This window comes from Pseudochaenichthys georgianus, chromosome 6, assembly GCF_902827115.2.
Source record: "Pseudochaenichthys georgianus chromosome 6, fPseGeo1.2, whole genome shotgun sequence".
Lineage (NCBI taxonomy): Eukaryota > Metazoa > Chordata > Actinopteri > Perciformes > Channichthyidae > Pseudochaenichthys > Pseudochaenichthys georgianus.
In genome coordinates, this window is record NC_047508.1 from 13,246,463 (window position 1) to 13,267,082 (window position 20,620).

The 20,620-nt window shown below is 41.4% G+C and overlaps 1 protein-coding gene across 2 annotated transcripts in view; it reads right to left on the reverse strand.

Moving 5' to 3' along the window:
- gnao1a (guanine nucleotide binding protein (G protein), alpha activating activity polypeptide O, a) overlaps positions 1-20,620 on the reverse strand; it is a 170,244-nt gene that overhangs the window by 29,523 nt on the left and 120,101 nt on the right. For both annotated transcript variants that reach the window (XM_034084482.2, XM_034084481.2), the window contains exon 4: positions 18,138-18,298. In XM_034084482.2, coding sequence (XP_033940373.1) covers positions 18,138-18,298 — 161 coding nt within the window. The remainder of the gene's footprint in view (positions 1-18,137; positions 18,299-20,620) is intronic.

Genomic DNA, 20,620 nt, shown 5'->3' on the forward strand with positions numbered 1-20,620 from the left:
CAACGCTTCTACTGCTGTGGCTAACAATATTTAGAAGAAGAATAAGAGGAAGAAGAACTGAAGCAGAATCAATATTTGTATGTATTTTTAGTCAAATAAAACACACATTACACCAATTATTGGGAATGAAGTGATAATAATCATTAGTTGAAGCCATACAATGTTAAATTACATATTCAATACCCTCTCAAGATGTATGCCATACGTCATTCACTCTTGGCTTTATGTTGGAAAACTACCAGACTGCACTTAAACATTAGACTTTAAAGTAAGAAAGGCCACTTAGGGTTGCCATTATTTTACATGTTACTTTGATGACCTTTACTTCCGCTGGAGGTTGACACCTCTTTGAACAGAAGCAGTCACCTTTTGGAATAATGTTTTGGATATGCACTTACATTATCACTAATGCACACAATATTCCACATATAGAGCTGCTATCCCCCTGGAGGTCTTACACCCACAGTCATGTCAATTACATTAAAGAAGCCTGGGCAGGATAATGACTTTTGCGTGCTTATGTAGTTTTAGATGGCGTACAGTATATAGACCACTGCTGCATTAGTCTCTTCCCTCATCCTGATATAACTCTTCATGGAGCGCCACATTGATTAACACTGGACCCCAGTGTGTGCTCCTCTAATTTGCCAGTGATGCAAGTATTATAGATTATCACTGAAATAGAGGCAACTGGAGAGTATAGCGTATGTAGTAAGCTTACCACACACACACACACACACACACACACACACACACACACACACACACACACACACACACACACACACACACACACACACACACACACACACACACACACACACACACACACCACACACACACACACACACACACACACACACACACACACACACACACACACACACACACACACACACACACACACACACACACACACACACACACACACACACACACACACACACACACACACACACACACACACACACACACACACACACACACACACTTTTTGTGGCCAGTCAGAAGACGTGCAGCTGCGTTTTCGACTAGCTGCAGGAGTGTAATTGAGGCCTGGTCCATACCCACATACAGAGCGTTGCAATAGTCCAGTCTCAAAAGGTATTAATAACCCTTTCTAGGTCTTCAAAAGATAAAAACGACTTGGTTTTGGCCAATAGTCTTATTTTAAAAAAGCAGGATTTGACTACGGGGATGACCTGCTTGTTGAATTTAAAAGTGCTAGTGAAGGTCACTCCAAGGTTCATGACAGAGGGGAGGATGTTTTCATTGAGAGAGTCCAGAATATCAACTGGAGGTCGGGGTTCAAAAAAGATGACCTCAGTCTTGCTCTCATTGAGGTTAAGGAAGTTTTTGCTCAGCCAGGATTTTATCTCTATCAAGCAGTCCATCAACTGCTGTAGTGAGTGTTTGACATTTGCTTTGAGAGACCGATAGATCTGTACATCGTCGGCGTAGCAGTGGAAGGGAATATTGTGTTTAGTGAGAATTGAACCTAGGGGCAGTATGTACAGTAAAAAGAGGATGGGGCCCAGGATAGAGCCTTGGGGAACCCCACAGGTAAGAGGGGCTTTAGCAGAGGAGAAGGCACCTAGCTGCACTGAGAAGTTACGGTCTGTCAGGTAGGACCTGAACCATGCCTGTGATGCCTGCGGACTGTTGAAGCTGTAACAACAGGATGCTATGGTCCACAGTGTCAAAGGCAGCTGTCAGGTCTAATAGCACCAGGACAGCTGGGCTACCTGAGTCGGCGGCTAGGAGCAGATCATTAAAAACTCTTAAAAGGGCTGTTTCAGTGCTGTGCATAGGTTTGAAGCCAGACTGAAACTTTTTGTGGATGGCATGCGTGGTTAAGAACGACTGTAACTGGACATAGACTACTCGCTCCAGGGCTTTAAATAGAAAAGGTAGCTGGGAGATGGGCCTAAAATTTGCGAGAATGGAGGGGTCGAGATTTTTCTTTTTAAGTAGTGGCTGGACCACGGCATGCTCGAAGGCAGCTGGGGCACATCCTGAGCTAAGAGAGGTGTTTATTAGTAATAAAATACTTGCTCAAGCTGATTCGAAAACATCTCTGAGAAGGCGAGAGGGAATGCTATCTGAGGTGCAGTTTGTCGGCCGCAGGTGCTTGACAACATCCGAGAGAGAAGAGAGGGATACAGGCTCAAAGTGGTTGAGGACAGCAGGGCACAGAAAAGGAGCAGGATCTGGGGTAGCATTAGTGTGGGCTAGCCTTTTTCGATAAGAAATGTAAGAAACTTATCACAGAGAGTAGGTGATGACACAATTGAAGAAACATCACAGGGATTAATGATAGAGTTGAGGACATTAAAAATAACCTGAGGTTTATGGCTGTTTTTGGAGATTAACAGAGAAATGTGCTCTGTTTTGGCTGCTTTGACTGCCGTCTGGTAGTCGGAAAGGCAAGCACGAAGGATTTCTAGGGAAACATGGAGTTAATCCTTTTTCCATTGTCTCTCTGCATGCCTGCAGGTGCGAGCACGAGTACAGTCATTGAGCCACGGCTCTGAGAGAACTTCGGTGCGTCTCTTTCGTATAGCCCGTTCGTTCACACGAGGCCGTAACGGAAACGGACCCCGCAAACGATAACGGGTCCCAAGGTGGGTAGATCTGCAAATGGAATGCACTGGGGGGGAAAAACGGCTCCGTGTGTACGCCCTACTCGATCATTTCCTGATAACGATGAAGCCATACCCCCACCTCTCCCCACCTCTGCTGCTCACTGCTGTAGCATGGTCAGTAGCTACTGGCTACTGCTACTGCTACTGACCATGCTATAGATGTTAGTGCAAAATCTACAGCTACAACCATCAACAACAAGTGGACATGGAGAACTACATGAACAGTTGAACTACATGTTGCTAAATCGCGGGGCATAAACAGAAGGGCAACCATGGCAATCATGCTCGGGGGTCTTCTTCGCTGCTTTTGGTGTATTTTGTGGCGAAAGTACAGCGCCACTTACAGGCCTGGCATATGTACTACAGCGTCTCCAGCGCTTTCGAGGCAGACATCTATCGACGGCCGAAATCGGCTTGGGGTGTCAGGGCCTTTAGCCGTACAATGTGTTGGAGCGCTAGCCAATAGAAGCGCAAGTGTTAAATAGTGATGTACAGATGTAGCACTCCAGATCAGACTCACATGGGTGTGTCCCAGTCAAAAGCCCAGCGGATGCCAGTGGCTGGGGGTGTTGCCAAATTGCTAGAGGGCGTTGCCCTATTTCCCCATTTGTTCAATTACAGGATTTAACCATGAGATGGCGCTTCATTCACAAAATACACAAAGACAACTGGGTGTTGTAGAACTTAGTCTGTTTGCAATGTTTGCAGCTCTGCAGTTGTGTTTACTGAATACTGTAGCATTTAATCACTTATTTGTTACTGTATGGTTTTCACAAGCTACTATAATGAAAAAACATCAATATTTTAGATCAAATAAAGTATATAGTTTGCTTTATGCAGTATATTTCTTGTAATATTGTTGGGGTATTTTTACACAGTACAGTAGATTGAAGTCAATCAATTTATACATTAAGATAAGATAAGATGGACCTTTATTAATCCCGTGGGGAAATTCAGTAGTTCAAACAGCAACAGGGTGAGAGTGAAAAACAGGACAGCACAGATTCACACAGATTAATAAAATCAAAAATAAGATGAGCGATAAAAATAATAATAATGAGAAACTATGAAATAAGAAATGAATAAAACTAAAATGTAATTATCATATCATATTATAATTAGGGCTGTCAGTCGATTAAAATATTTAATCGCGATTAATAGCATGATTGTCCATAGTTAATAGCGATTAATCACACATTTTTTATCTGTTCTAAATGTACCTTAGAGGAATATTTTTCAAGTTTGTAATACTGTTATCAACATATGAGTGGACAAATATGCTTTATGCCAGGGGTGGGGAACCTTTTTCCTCTCAAGGGCCATTTACATTTTTTCAACATCCTCCGAGGGCCGTACAAATGATTGACCTCTGCTTAAAAATACTAAAATCACAGCCCATTCATTTGGCCTTTCTTTCATGCTGTGCAAAGAAAAAGCAACCTCTTTTGCGGTCTAGATTTCTTTAATTTTTTTCTTTTTTGCGTGTGTTTATAAATGACCTCGAGGGCCGTACCAAAAGGTCTCGCGGGCCGTATACGGCCCGGGGGCCGGAGGTTCCCCACCCCTGCTTTATGCTAATGTTTATTATCATTTGAACAATGACAAATATTCTCATGAATATTAAACACAACAACCTCTGAACAAATATTTGCCTCAATTCAACCTGGAACCTCTCCCATACAATAATACAATACAAATGGTGCGTGTGTGTGTGTGTGCGTGTGCGTGTGTGTGCGTGTGCGCGCAACTCAAGGCATATGCTCGAACGGGAGCTGCCTGGACGCTGCAATCATGTTGCACACTATCCGAGCTGAGTGTGCTGACTTTTCGTACAATGTCCCACTGTCTGGCTTCCTGCATAAAGTCAAGTGCTCGGCGCAGTTGTGGCGAAATGTCGCTCCTCTGTTTTCATTTAAACAGCTCCTTCTATCCGTTAGCGCAGCTAGCTAGCACCAGATGCTAACAACAACAATGCACGTAAGGTCTCTCTCACACACACACCCTCCCGGTCCTCCCAATAGCCAGTTGGTGCCTGCCGGTGAGCGTGGAAGTGTGGTCTGCCACAAGCGGGCGGCAGGAGCGGGCTGTCAGCATCAGCTTGTAGATGGTATTTTAAACTCGATGCGCTCAGAAACTACGGGGCGGACGAGGAAAAAAAATACACATGCATTAATCACGTTAAAATAATTAGTGCCGTTAATTTGTATTATTATTATTAACGTGTTAACTTGACAGCCCTAATTATAATGTATTGTATTATTAAGTAATATCATACATTAACCCCATTATAGCAGATGCCACATTGAATGGATGGACACATGTATGCATCAATAATTACAAGTATTACTAAATACAAGTTGTAAAAATAGTTATATGTATTTAATATTAACCCTTTGGAGTCGACCGTCATGCCGGCGTGATCAGATCACATGACCTGTTCAAGCCGGTGCCGCATAAAAACAACAGTCCGGACAACATTGCTGTGTGTTTCTGTCGAAAGTACTGGCTTGAAACTATATGCCAGTCTTTGTTTCATGCAAAAAGACCCAATAAACACGGACATACGATGATATAAAGTTAATACAGATATATTTCAGAAGTATGAATAATGGAAGCACATATTTTAATATCTTCGCCGTATTTTATCATTTTACAAAACGGAAAATACTGGAAACTGTAGATTCTGCTCAACAGGATGTATTTACCAGGGAGGGGGTGAGGTAATCAGGTAAACGGAGTGATACGAAACGAGACGAAAAGAGACGGCGGGAACCGAAGAGAGACGGCGGGAAATGAAGAGAGACGAAGATATACGAAGACAGGCGGCGGGAGACGAAGAGAGACGGCGGGAGACTGCGATTGAAGTAAAGTGACAGACAAACATTGAGAATTTAGATATAGTTAGATAGATTTAGAGTTTTGAAGATTCAACTATGATGAAGAGAACTCTGAACGTGAGTCAAGCTTTAAGCTTGTTTTTTGACATGGAGGAGGAGGAACCTGTGATGTTGCCCTCTGTGTCGTAGTTGACAGAAACCGCTTTGAAGCGTGGCACAGATAAAGACAGAAAAAACAGATTTTTGTACATAATGTGTATATATATATATATATATATATATATATATATATATTTGTATTATATTTATAATAACACTTTTGCCTTATCAGAATGAAATCCCATGCTACCTCAATCAAACTTTCACATTATCATAGTGACATCCCATGTATATATTTCCAGCTTTTAAACGGTTCCGTTGTGTATGTTTGTGGTACCTATATGAAAAATACTATCATTTTCAAAATCTGTTTTTAGGTTTTTTTTGTGATTTTGGGTCCAAAATGTTCATATAGTAGAAGATCACTGCTCTAAACAAAGTCAAAAATCATACATCCAAACGAAATAAATATAATTAATTATGATGAATACGTTAAGTCTTGTTCATTGTTTTTCACTTTTATTAAATGTTTGATATTTCCGATGGAAATGGTGGACTATCGGACTTTCAAAATGCAGCATATTTTCACTCCTAAACACATATATTCTCCTTTTACATACATACATTTTCACACTCACACATTCATACATTTTGCTCTCATATTATCATATTTCAATGCACACATTCATATATTGTCACTCACACATTCATGCATTTTGTTCTCATATTCATATAATTTAATGCTCATATTTATACATTTTGCTCTCATGCGAAATCTACTAAAACAAAGTATGTCATGGTGGTCAGCTGTTAAACACAAAAGTGTATCTTAAGGGCTGTAAATATAATAAGCCTGTTGTCAATTTTAGACACAGGCTTATTACATTTACAGTGATTAATAACATTCATTTTCTGGACTCAATGTGTGTCTTGGCTGTTTTCTTTGTTCCAAGCAAACGAGTTATTTTTGTTTTGAAATCACTTCCGCGAGTTTCGCGGGCCTCCCCCCTCGCTCCACTGACCATTAGACCATTTAGTAAGGTAAAAAGCAAAAGGGCAAAAACGTCTCTCAGACGCTCTTCCGTTTACTTTTTTAATAAAGAAAAACAAATGGTCCGTAGATACACGGACTCATATGGTCTATGTACATGTATGTATACTGTAAGGGGGGGGGGGGGGGAGAGCTGTGGAATGTGACCCTTGGGAGAATTCCTCCACACATTCCAATGGCCAATTCGTTTTAAACAAAGAGTTCGCAACACAGGACAGCATAGGCAACATGGGGGGTGGGGGCTGGTGAACGGTCTGGTCAATGTTTGTAAACACAATCCCCAGGATGTGTCCTAATCAACCCAAAAGAGAAAATGAAGATATCCTTCTCTCTCTCGACTCGCTGGTATCTCGAGCTGAGCGCTCATTGGTGTTCATACTGCTCACAGGCTGGGCTGCTGTGTATATCTAGTGTATTCATACTGTACCCCTCCTCACTGTTTATTCATCATTCAAACATTTACACCTTCCTTTTTTCCCGTCAAGAGGTTGAAAAAGATTGAGTCCTATGTTTCCAATTGGTTCCCAAATCTGAACATTGACTAGTGGCATAAGATCAGGAGCCGGGTAAATGAGAGACTGAGGAGCCCCCGAAAAACATATCCCGAAATAGCTCGTCCTGGTTTCCGCAGCAGATAGGCCTACAGTATGGTGTCTGTTATGTCAGTTATTTTAAATAAAATGTTGAACACTGAACTTGAACATTGTTTCCTCTTTTTATTTTATTTATCATTTTCGGGACAGGGAGACGTGGAGAGACGTGTGTGATTAATTAATTAATTTGCAGAAATGTAAAGTGATCTACCTAAGTTCTATTAATATTTTTGACGGGAAGAGCCGTGTAAATGGGTGGCCATATATGCATTTGAAAAGCAATATAAATCACACAGTTATTATACAATAGGCTATAAAAGCACCATCGATAACCATTACCTTTATCCAATTCAAACTTTGGACGGGAAAAAAGGAAGGTGTACATGGTTGGGCTTTTTTTTTCACTCTACACTCGTCGATCAGAGCGAGCGGAGCACATTTTCGCGAGCGGAGCACATTTTCTCATCCGCCTCACGGAGCGTGGAAAGTGAGGGGCAGGGCTGCCTCTCTTCCGTCGGCGTAGATAGGAGGTTTACCTGTGCTGTTGTGGGGAGGTTTTTCCCGGGAAGTCGCGGAGAGACGGAGCGGCTGCACGTTGTTGTTTGGGCCCCCTTTTTCCACCTGCCCAGTTGTGCTGTGGCGGGGACCTGCTTCCACTTGTCGTGTGCTGCTGTCCTGGCGAGATTTTACCCCGGGGGTCGTAACGGAGAGACCGGAGCGGCTTCGCGTTCGGGCTGCGGCCTGCTTTACACCTGCTGTAGCGGAGGCCTGTATCCACCTGCTCCACCTGTCGTGCTCTACGGTGCCGAGGACGTTTTACCACGGGGATATCGCTGAGAGACCGGAGCGCCTCTACGCCTCGAGCTGGTCCTGCTTCGCCTATCCTGCTGTAGGCCTACTGAGGAGGTTCTGCACCGGGGATATCGCGAGGAGAACGGAGCGCCTCCACATTTCGGGCCTGCTTGCACGCCTATCCGGATGCTCTGCTGGTCTGGGAAAATGGCCCATATCGGGATTCTGCTATGCCTGTTAACTGCTTTGGACTATGAGAAGATCTCTAGTCATTCTGAGAAGACTACTGGATTCAGGTCTGTTCTGCCACCTGCAGTGGGCATCCCCTGCAAAGGTTCGGATGTGTTACACAAACAATTACCGGTTGCCTTGTCACAGACAATCTGCTCGACAAAATATGTTTGTCTTTTTTATTTTCCTGCGATGATGGTTCTTCAGGACTGCTTCTTAAGCTCTAATCACACTCTCGCAGACTTTTCCGGTGTTTCTAAATTAGATGACAATGTATGTGTCATTTAAGAGGAAAAGATGCCTGTTTTTTTTGTTGTTATTACTGTCAGGAAATGTACAACCTAACCCTGGTCCGCCCAGTAGTAATAGTCAGATCGCTACTCCTGCTGATTTTAAAGCTAGGTCTGGGTTGGGTTTCATCCACTTGAATGTGCGCAGTCTGTTAGGTAAACTAGATTTTGTCCGTATCTGGGCAAAATCGACTGACGCTGACATCATTGTCTTATCTGAAACATGGCTAAATAAGTCTATGTTGGCCTCTGACATTGCCTTAAATGGTTTTAATGTGTATCGTACTGACCGGCCTAATAAAGGTGGTGGCGTTGCAATTTATGTTAAGAATAAGTTCAGTGTAACCACATTAATTTCCAAATCGATCAGTAAGCAATTTGAATTTTTAGCCTTAAATATAGAAGTGGCAAAGGGTCAACAGGTCATGTTGGTGGGCTGCTACAGACCCCCCTCAGCTGTCAAAGACTCCTTGTCTTCACTAGCAAATATTTTATCACAACTAGACTACAAGGAAATAGTGCTACTTGGAGATTTTAACTGGGACTGGTTAACTGCAGTGTCAGAGGATTTTAAAAACCTTTGTATCTCATTGAATGTTACTCAGATTGTTGACAGTCCTACTCGCCCAAATATTAAGTCCCCTATTAAATCCTCCCTAATTGATCTCATTTTAACTAATGTTCCGCATAAATATTCTTCTGTGGGAGTATTTGCAAATGATCTGAGCGATCACTGTGTTGTAGCCACAATTAGGGACACTAAGGTCCAAAAGGTTAAACCTCGCATTATCATCAAGAGAGACATAAAACATTTTGTGGAGCAGGGTTTTGTGCATGATCTGTTTGATTTTGATTGGGGTAAAATCGATCTGTGTGCTGATGTTGAAACCGCATGGTCTTATTTTTATCTTGGTTTTATGGAGATCATTGATAGACATGCACCCCTGCGTAAATGTAGAGTATAGGGACGAGACAATCCTTGGTTTTCTGCTGAGCTGTCCAGTCTCCTTCATGAGAGAAACAAGGCCTGGGCAAAGGCTAGGAAATCAGGCTCAGAGATAGAATGGCTGCGTTTTAGGCAGCTAAGGAATAGCTTCACTTCAAATGTCAAAAGTGCAAAGTCAAAGTACTATTTGTCAGTTACCACAGAAAACCTAAATAATCCTAGGAAATTTTGGAAAGCAATAAAATCGATATCAACCGGTGAGATCCGTAATGAGCTACCTCCGTGCCTTACCACAGCATCTGGCCCTATATCGGACAGGGCTACTATGCTAAATTGCTTTAATGAGCATTTTGTGTCCTGCGGTTCTCTATTTGATTCTGTCACTAACTCTGCTTCTGTAAACACCACAGTCTGTGACTCTGAACAACGTGGTCTGGAAAACCCTTTCAGTTTTACCCCTTTTACTGTTGATGTTGTTCATGAAGCCTTATCTAAGCTAGATCCTAGGAAACCGGCTGGCCCGGACAACTTGGAACCTTTCTTTTTAAAGATAGCTGCAGATTGTATTGCTCCACCTCTTACTTCTCTTTTTAACCTCTCCCTCAGCACAAATACAATTCCAAAAGTATGGAAGTCTGCTTATGTCTTGCCTGTACTGAAAGGAGGGGAGGCAACTATTTTAAATAACTCTAGGCCAATCTCTAAATTGTCAGTTCTGGCTAAGGTTCTTGAACACCTAGTGAGTGAACAGGTAAAGGAGTTTTTATGTACAAATGACATCCTGTCTAAACATCAGTCAGGATTCAGAAAGAAACACAGCACCATCACTGCCACAATGAAAGTGGTGAATGACATTACTAGTATTTTAGATAATAAGCAGAGTTGTGCAGCTCTGTTTATTGACCTTTCCAAAGCGTTTGACACCGTTGATCATCGCATCTTAAAGCAGAGGCTACTCAGTATTGGCATATCCAGCCATGCAGTGGGTGGTTTGTGAACTACCTCTCTGAAAGGTCCCAATGTGTTCATTTTGATGGACTGTCTTCTGAGTGGTTAAACATTTCTAATGGTGTACCACAAGGTTCTGTTTTAGGACCACTTTTATTCTCCATATATATTAACAGCGTAGGTGATAATGTGGATGAAGCTACTTTACATTTGTATGCGGATGATACTGTGATGTATTGTGCAGGTCCCTCCATTAAGGAGGCTGGTGTTAAATTACAGGCTGTTTTTAACACTATTCAGACTCAGCTCTCTGAATTAAAGCTTCTTTTAAATGTGGATAAAACCAAGGTAATGCTCTTTTCAAAAGCAAAAAAGACACCAGAGCCTGTTTTAGATATTGTAACTACGCAAGGAACAAAACTTGAAGTTGTTGCCTGTTACAAATACCTTGGTATCTGGCTTGATGATTGTCTCTCTTTTAAACTTCATGTCAATAACCTGCTAAAAAAACTGAGGGTTAGGCTAGGGTTCTTTTTCAGAAACAAGTCCTGTTTCTCGCTTGAGGCCAGGAAAAGGCTAGTCACTGTGACCTTTTTACCTGTGCTGGGGGATCTGGTCTATATGAATGCAGCTGCCCATTGCCTGGTCAAGTTAGATGCTGCGTATCACAGTGCACTGAGATGTGTGACAAACTGTAAAGCATTAACCCATCACTGTACCCTGTATGCAAGGGCTGGTTTGCTTTCACTAACTGTACGGAGGCTCAGTCACTGGTACATTTTTATATGTTAGGGAAACTTCCATCTTATATCTGCTCCCTGATCTCACGGAAAATTGTAAGTGGCTACTGCCTGAGATCGAATGCTGTGGTTTTATTAAATGTGCCAACTGCTAGGACTGTCTTAGGGAAGACAGCTTTTAGATGCGCAGCTCCTCTGTCTTGGAATAGTCTGCAAATTAAATGGAAACTGAACAATCTGGTGCCACTAAATGTTTTTAAAGCTCGGTTGGATGCTAGTCAATCAGAAGCTATTGGTACCTGTTTATGTGGATAATTATGTAAATGATGCTGTATGATGTCCTTTTGTTGTTCTGTTTATGCTTTTATGTTTCATGTGGAACTACTTGAGCAGGTCTCCCTTGGAAAAGAGATCAATGATCTCAATGGGATTTATCTGTATAAATAAAGGTTTGAAATGAAAAGAAAAGACTGTAGGCCTACTGTATACATACAAAGGCCATTCAAGCTAGAGTTCTTCTGGAAATGTTCACATCAGGCCAGAGTCCTGCATCGGGTGACCCGCAAAAAAGGTGATTCTCGGGTGGTATATGCTTTTTTCCGGGTTCGGTTCTGGGTAAAACAAAGATGATGCGGGTCGGGTCGCGGGTATTGCATAATAAATATATTAAAATAATAATAATTTAGTTTATTGTTTAAATCCTCGGACAGTGCATAATCATAACCTCTGCAGCGCATCAATCTGCTGCTGTGCGCGCCACATTCGAAATAGCTGAGGTGAAGCTCTCTAGTGGAGAATACAGCATTTTCAATAACACTTCCTCAAGAGCGAAATCCAACGTCTGGGAGGCTTTTGGTGTCATCCTAGATGGAGAAAATAACCAACATCCCACGCTTTTTGAGACAAATATGCAACTGCATGTGTTAATAATTGCACGTTTTCACTACTCATATATAGGCTAGGCTATGCGGGTTCGGGTCGGGTTGCGGATCTTGTGCCGACGGGTCGGGTTGCGGAACTAATTGGCAATATGTGCGGGTAGCGGGGCGGGTTCGGTATTGCACGTCGCGGGGCGGGAGCGGGTCTTGAAAATCAGACCCGTGCAGGACTCTGCATCAGGCACCTTCAAGTTAAACAATACTACAGTAAACAATTAACACAGTAGGCCTAAATTATGTGGATTAAACCACATTTATTTCGTTAAAAATAAACGAAATTTTGTTTGAATGATTAAATGTCATCAGGCACCTTCAAGTTAAACAATCAGGTGTACACTTTAATGTGCCGCCACCTCCGGACTCGGCTTGACTCGGTTTAAAGAATGCACACATGTGTTTAATCGTTTATGTCAAATATGTACTAAGTAGCCTAAATACATTTGTTCCTGCTCAAGATTAGATTCAACTTTATTGTTATTGCACATATTGCAGGTACTGAGACAACGAAATGCAGTTTAGCTTCTAACCAGGTGCAACAAGCAGCGAAAAGTAATGTGCACAATACTACAGTAAACAATTAACACAGTAAATTATGTGGATTAAACCACATTTATTTCGTTAAAAATAAACGAAATATGATTTTGTTTGAATGATTAAATGTAGGGTGAATTGCCCTAATGTGGAACATTTTTGCATTTCAGACTTCGGGAATATATTGCGATATGAAGCCGATACAATAAATCAAAATCCAGTACCATTCGAAATCCCCAGTAATATTAGACACTAATAATACAGTAAACTATTAACACTGTACATATTATTGTTTGCCCGTGGGATTAGGATGATCGGTAGTGAGAGACGCTGCATTTTCCTCCGGTCGGATGTGATATAAAAACAAAGCGATTATTTTGTTGTTGTAAACTCACGTGGATTAAATGTAGTGCATTCATTTCAACTCGCGAACATATGATACATTACATGATCGTGAGGATGATGATTGAAAATCGTTTGTTTGAGCCTGGATGCATTTCCTGATCTAAAAACATAGCGATGGTTTTGTATTTACGCCAACGTGAATTAAACATTATTTTGTTAAATAAAAACATGGTGATGTTTAGTAAATGATTACATGTCTCTTATTTAGCACAGAATATGATCCTATCCGTGACATATGGATCTTAACAAATATCCGCTATATCAGATACCTGTAGATCAGCTGTTTATTTCACATGAGTTCCAGTGTGGCAGCTTTTCACGGCTCCCCCTGGTGGATCCATTATCCATTGCAGCTGGTTTAATTATAATTAAATGTATTTATCAAGGGGGCGTTTCAAGTCCTGCGGGGGGGTTTTCCTTTTCAGCAGGGGCCCACCCCGTGCCGATCACGGACCCGCACGGGTAGGCGTCTGAAATAAAGCGCTACATCTGTTAGGGAGGTATACAAAGGACTACAATCAAGGAGTTTCAGGCCCGCTGGAGCAGGGGTTCCCAACCTTTTTTCCCAAGAGCCACCGCAAATGTCTCCTGTTGGAAGTTGCCTCAAATCATCTGAGGCCTGGCGCACCCCCTGCGATCTTTGGCGTCCCTCCAAGGGGGGCGTGCCCCCCAGGTTGGGAACCACTGCTCTGGAGGGAAGTTTGGGATGTTAGCTATTTATTTAAAACCTATATAACACACTACAGGAATGGGGAAAACCCCAAAAAGCATAATAGAGCCTCTTTAACACTGAGCAGATTGCAACTTTTATTTTGAATTTAAGCCTTTTGTGGAACAACATTTAAACAATGGGTTACCTATGGTGTCAACAGAATATATATATATATAACTTTCTAAAGCCAGCAATCGACAAATAGCAGCACCCAGCAGGATGAAATATGTTTACTTATTAAAATCAAAACGGCATAAGTAGCTTTACATTATTATCCAATAAGAAGTTCAATGACGGTCATATCAAATGCAAAGCTAGACGCAGAATCAATATCCGTATTAAAGAAAGAAGAATGATGCCCTTTTGTGTGACCTTCAATTAGATCTAAACAAGGATACTAAGACAGCTTTGCTTTTAGTGGGCTTGGTGCACTCCATCTGTTTCATAGTGCGGTCTCTCACTGTTATAAACCAACTGTCCATTTCAAGTGGCAACATTGTCAAAAAAGGCAGCAGACGTAAATCATAAACAGTGGATGTGTTTTGCGATAAATAGGTCACGACATGCAGGGCATTGAAGAGAGAGAGATGGCTGCTGGCAGTACATGTTCCTGTCATAAAAGAGATTTCTGCTTTCATTTTAATACTACCACACAGTGCATGTGTGTTTACACTCTCCCCCCCCCCCTAAAACCCTCACTAAATACCTCATCTTTGAACTAACTGTTAAACCTGACGACGAAAAACGAGAGGTTTCTTAAGCAGAAATCCTCATGGTATGATCATGTGATACCAGTCCTATCTGTTCATTGGCTGCTTCTCCTGTTCTGCACCACAAGTTCCAACATAACAGGAAGTGTGCATTCATCTTTAATGTGACATTTAGCACACACAGAGGCGGCTTTCATTCACACACAGAGAGGATGTTGTTTGAATTAATTTACCAAATGTAATTGTTGACAGGAATATGTTTGCACTTCCAGGTTGTCTGCTATTATGAGAAATAACTAAGTGTTGCAACTCTGTATTTTCTTCTGTCCATTCTGTCTTGCTTTATCATCACTTTTGACTCAATGGAATACTCTTTTTCCTGACCTTTTGGTCTCTATTGTCTCTCAGTCTGTATTCTTTAATTATTCTGATCTGTTTTATCCTTGCTTAAGCCTCGGCTTGGACTCCCCCGACTTAATGTATCTGAACGTATCCCTCTATATCCTTCCTGCCCTTTCTCTTTGCACCTTATCTCAACTTCCCTGCAGCTCTTAAGTAACATCTGTGTCTGCACTAGATTTGCTTCTAGACACTTAGTTTTCACTGGTAGATTTCCATCCAAGTAGTGCATTTGATGGCTCTTTTCTTGCTTGAGTTTTTTTTTAACTGTCTGCTGCCTCTAAATGCTTCTTGAGAAATAAAAACACTGCCAGTGAACTGAAACGAGTACTAAAGTAGAAATTCAAACGCAGGAATGATTTTCCTGGATGAATATGAATTCATATTAAGTGGTCACAAAATAAACTAACACACAAGCTACATTCACTACATCCACAGTTGCCTATAAGAGTGATTTACAGTATGTGTAGTGTATGTGCCGCACACAGCAACAAAGATATACAACTCTATCTGTCACTCTCCTTCAATGTATCTTTGTCACTGTGTAATTTCATTAGATGTATGGCGGACAATTACACAAGGGCTACACGCACAAACATGGAACTTGAGTAAAATGTCCTCCCCACACCCCCACCTTCATCGCTCTCTCCTGTTTTTCTCCAGCTGTCTCTCTCTCGCTCTCCACCCACACTCAGGCACTCAGCATAAATCAGGCCGTGTACTTGTAATGGTGATTGACTATGTGTCGTAATAGCCAGTGTATGATCGTATCTAGGAGATTATAGTTAAATATAAATAGTTGAGTGTGTGAGTGCATGTGTTAGGGAGCATGTGTTTCGTTTTCATCTTTTATGGTTGGTGGGTGTATTGAATTAGGCGGGGGGAGGTCGGTAATGACTGATGTATTGATCCTGACACGTCTCAGCTGAACAGGTGGAACACACACACTCTCTTGCTGTTGTGCTGAGTCAGTGATATAGTGCTTATTGGAGCGTTAAACAAACACCATCGCAGTTCGCCAATCTGTCCTATCACTCACTAGAAACACACACACATACACATGCCCACTGACAACAAAAGGATGCACACACTCAGTTTGCCTGTATTCTTATCTGATTATGCTAATTAAATATTGATAATAAGATGATAACAGCAAGGAAAATGTATGCTTTTCTAAAAATGAAATACTTTAATTTGTCACTTTGTAACATCTCCCATTCATACTCAAGCATACTCTGACTGGATGATATCACTTGTGATCAGTTGGATGCGGCAGGAATGACTCCTGAAACCTGGAAATGAGTAAGCAATTCTGCAGTTTCAGTTCCCCTGTCTCAAGGTCAAGAGGTTTTTTTGGTGAGATTTCTATGCTTCTTAAATGTTTTAAACACACTTAAGATATTTTACATTTGGTTCTATAACATAAGAGACACTATTAAAAAAATGTACGCAACTTAACAAAGATGCTGCTAACAAGTAGCTTAATGATAACAGAGGTTGTCTGGGACATCCAACATTATCAAGTCAAACACAAGGACATTTTAACTCCTGGCAATTGCATTTAAGCTTGTCAAATCTAAAAAATGCATTACTTTGTTAAAACCTGTTTAGCCCTGAGCCTGTTTTTCAGGTTTCAGGCTCGAAAATGACATTCCCAGAACAAATGACCATATCTTCCCTTTTAAAAGGGTTAAATTAATAATCTTTTTTCTCAAAGTAATGATAAACCTGTGAGTTGGATGTTGAAAATTCAGAATCAATATAGATGTTTTTTATTTGAAAGAAAATTGAGATTGAACATAGCTGTAAATTATAGTGTCCGTCCAAAAATTATTTTTTACTTATAGTGAAAACTACCCTTGGATGATGGTAAGGTTGACTAAAAGCTTTATGAATGCAAAGTACAACATATAATAAGTACCCTGTATCAAGATTGATGCAAAACAAGTGACATTTGACATTTTTAGAGAGGTTTAGCAAAACAACTCCACCTCTGAGGTGATTTGGGTGGAAATGGGGGTTTTACAGTTTTTCTGGAACCCATTGGTCGATTTTGGTGATTGACATCTCTTTTTGACCGTTAGAGCCAATAGAATCGAAGGGGAATCTCCCCGCTCACACACATGCTAAAACAAAAAGGTGGGGGCTTCGCACAAGCAGTTTTGCATCAGAGTGAAAATATTTCTAGCTCTGACATCTAGAAACGGAAAAGCAAGTTTATTGTTTATGGATTATCAGAAATCATTTCAAAGGGACACAGACACATTGGATTAACCTACGGATTAACTTCAGCAGTGTTTTTATCGTTTTAATGTCATTGAAGACCACTTTTGACCAGACTACAACACAGGTGAGCCATGTTAGCGTTTTTAGCTATCTAGCACCACATGTTTTGATGTCTGTTCTTGTTAATATCTCCGCGAGTTCGTATAATTGAGAGATAATGAAGGGTACCCCTCGATTCTGTGTCATCTCACAATGTGAAACGATGGGTTGGATGTGCAGCAAAGATAAATAATAAGGTTTTGTGAGTGCATTTTGGTGCAGTCACCTGTTAGCATTTTTCGCTCGTTGCTAATTCAGAGGCTCAGCGTTAGCATTGTGGGGTTTTAAAAAAAATAAAAATAAATAAAATGATCAGTGTAGGAGCCAATTAACTGTGGGTATAAAGGTAGGAACCTGTGTGTTGGTGAGAGGTTCCGCCGGAAGGCCCATACAGTTTTTGACCACACACACAGAGCAAACACACACACAAACACGGGATTACAAGCAAAGCAAAGGTATTGTGTAAACGGTAATATCGTGTGGTGAATATGGAAAGAAGCAAGTAAATGGAAACCAGTAAAATGGAAATAAATGGACTGTTTCAAACTGGAAACTTTGTTTCTGACCTTTATTCGGCAGCAAACTTGTGTGCGTCAATTACACCCACCAAGCGGATCCTCAGAGGCTTAAAGCATTGGCTTAGCCTCTACACATAGTTAAAAACTGTATGGGCCTTCTGGCGGAACCTCTCACCAACACACATAGGTTCCTACCTTTATACCCACAGTTAATTGGCTCCTACAATCAGTTAGATGAGTTTCTTCCTGTTACATGGATATAAAACATTCAGTTTATTAAATGAACATGCCCTCAGACACTGTTACCTGCAAGATGTTGCGGGAGGGCCCCGGTACCGGAGTCTAAATTCAAGATTAGCCTACACTTCATCCCTGCAGGATTCAATAACCACACAAATTATAATGTTAAACTCTGTAGAATACGTACTACTGCGCTGAGTCGTTGAGCTGGTACTCCCGGGCGCGGCTGAAACACTCCTGGTTGCCTGAGTCGGACCACAGGCGCATCATGGCGCCGAGCAGTTCGGCGGAGTAAGGCTCTGTGTCCTCCATACGAGTGACCACGTCACACACCATCTTAGCATCCGCCTGGAGAAAACACAAGAGGAAAGAAGCAGGAGGTTAGTAATCTTAGAGGCCTGAGGTGGAGCAGCGTTTGTCCTTAACTCTAGTTGCTGCTATCACATCACCACTCAAAATGACATTAGTATAACTGTAAACAAACACAGAGTTGTTCAATGCATTTTAAACAGTGTGCCACTTATAGGATACATTTCCAAGTGCACTACAATATGATTAATACCCTATGTTACTTGAGGGTGATCTAGTATATATTTTTTATTTATTAGAAGTATTACATAGGAGCAGAGTTGGTTACTTTGTAACGCGTTACTGTAATAATATTACTTTTGTCGTAACGGAGTAGTGTAACGCGCTACTTTTATAATTCAGTAATCACACTACAGTTACTAACATTGCCCCGACACACGTTACTTCGCTACTTTTATAAAATCAGTCATAATCACACTATGGGCTCAGAACAGTCTCATAATACACACATGCACACAGAAGGATTCACACTTGTATTTCATGATCTGCAAAAGGATACACACTTGTATTTCCGGATCCACACTTGTGTTTTTCAATGCACACACAAATGTGTTCCATTTCATATACATGTAAATAAAATCCAAATACAGAAAAAAGTGTTACATATGTATTTTTGATCCTCACATATTTGTTTTCCATTTAAATCCCCTGAACCTGCAAACACAAACCGCTTCCTGTGCACGGATCGCTGTGCATTCGTGTGTGGGTTTTTTGAGACTCCCCTGACGGTCAGCCGATTCGTACTTGGAATTTTTTCTATCTATAGCCAATCAGATGTCTCAATTTTAAGCCTGAGCCCTCACATGAGCGCGCCCCCACGGGGGTAGATTTTATGTAGAGAGTAACGAAGTAGTGTAATATATTACTTTTTTTTAGTAATGACCCCATCTCTGCATAGGAGCCTACCTAACAATGGACTAGAGGGGGGACGGTTACCATGAAAAGAGCATGGAAAAGAGAGGACGCTTGAGGTAACAACGATTACAGAAGGGGATTACAGAAAATGACAGAAGAGAACAAGAGAATCAGATTAGGAGGAGAGAGAGAAATGAATAAGAGCCTTTTAAGCTCCCGCTGCTCTTTTATTGTTTGGTGAAAAGGCTTCACAAAAGCATCCTTTAAAATCCAAGTCACTACAAACCCTTGGTCAGTTATTAGGCAGACACACTAGCTAGTGTAGTTAAAGAAAAAGCCTAAATTATACCTTTTTAATGTCATCAAATTGCATTGTGGGCAAACCATTGAGAAGATTCTTTAAAAATCTCCAGCCAATCTGCCTTTGGCGCGTTCACACCGCAGTACTTTTCCCACTTTAGTTCATCAGAACTATTTAGTTCTGATGAACTAAGTACAGATCGCGTTCACACCGGAATAAATTCCTGGGGAAGGATTAGGCCAGGCATCCTCAAAGTACGGACTCCGGTCCGGATCCGGACCGAACCACAACTGTCTCTGGACTCTGAGCAAATTATACTTTTCATATGTATTCTCTGTGTTATCTGCGAGACATCGCCACAACGCAACGAGTCAAAATGATCCGCTATGTCCATAGACTGCAAACAGCGCTCATCGGACATTTATGAGAGAAAGTCTCTAATGTCCGAGTGCAAGTGAATGCAGCACAAGATGCACGTCATGTAACCCCTCCCCCGGTCCTGGCGCGAGCCTGGACATATGATTGGCGGCGATTTCATTTGAACGGACGGGGAAAAACGAGAAGCATTCGGACCCAAGCACTGAAGGAATGAGGTATTTGCGGTCTACACTGACAGAGAAGAGACTGTCAGTTTGGCTGTACTCAGCATTGAATCAAAACGCACTAAAGCTGTTGATCTTAATACGTTTGTGAGGCGTTTTGCTGAACAAAATGGTAATCGCCGCATTCAGCTGTAATACACGTCAACTTGATGCTCTGCTCACGGATGAGCATACAAAACTATTAAGTTGATGACCTTACGTGTGTAAATATATTTTTTTCTTTGAGGGGGTCTGCCCCCAAAAAACAGTTTTAAGTCCTGAGAAAGTCAAATAAGACGGTGTGTAAAACTACACTGCTCAGCCAAAAAAAAGTAACCACTTGGATTTAACTACGTTAGTAGGTAAGGACATTCCACTGAATAATAACTGAAGAATGCATGACTAAAGTGATGGAGACCATGTTGAAAGCAAGCAAAAAGAGGAAATAACAGGTCAAATCAAGCAAATGCCCCTCTCAGATTCCACAGCAACCAGAAGAACATAAATACAGGCTGGTGATTTGATTAATCAGCTTTGTGATGGAATAAAAAATGCACAGTGCAT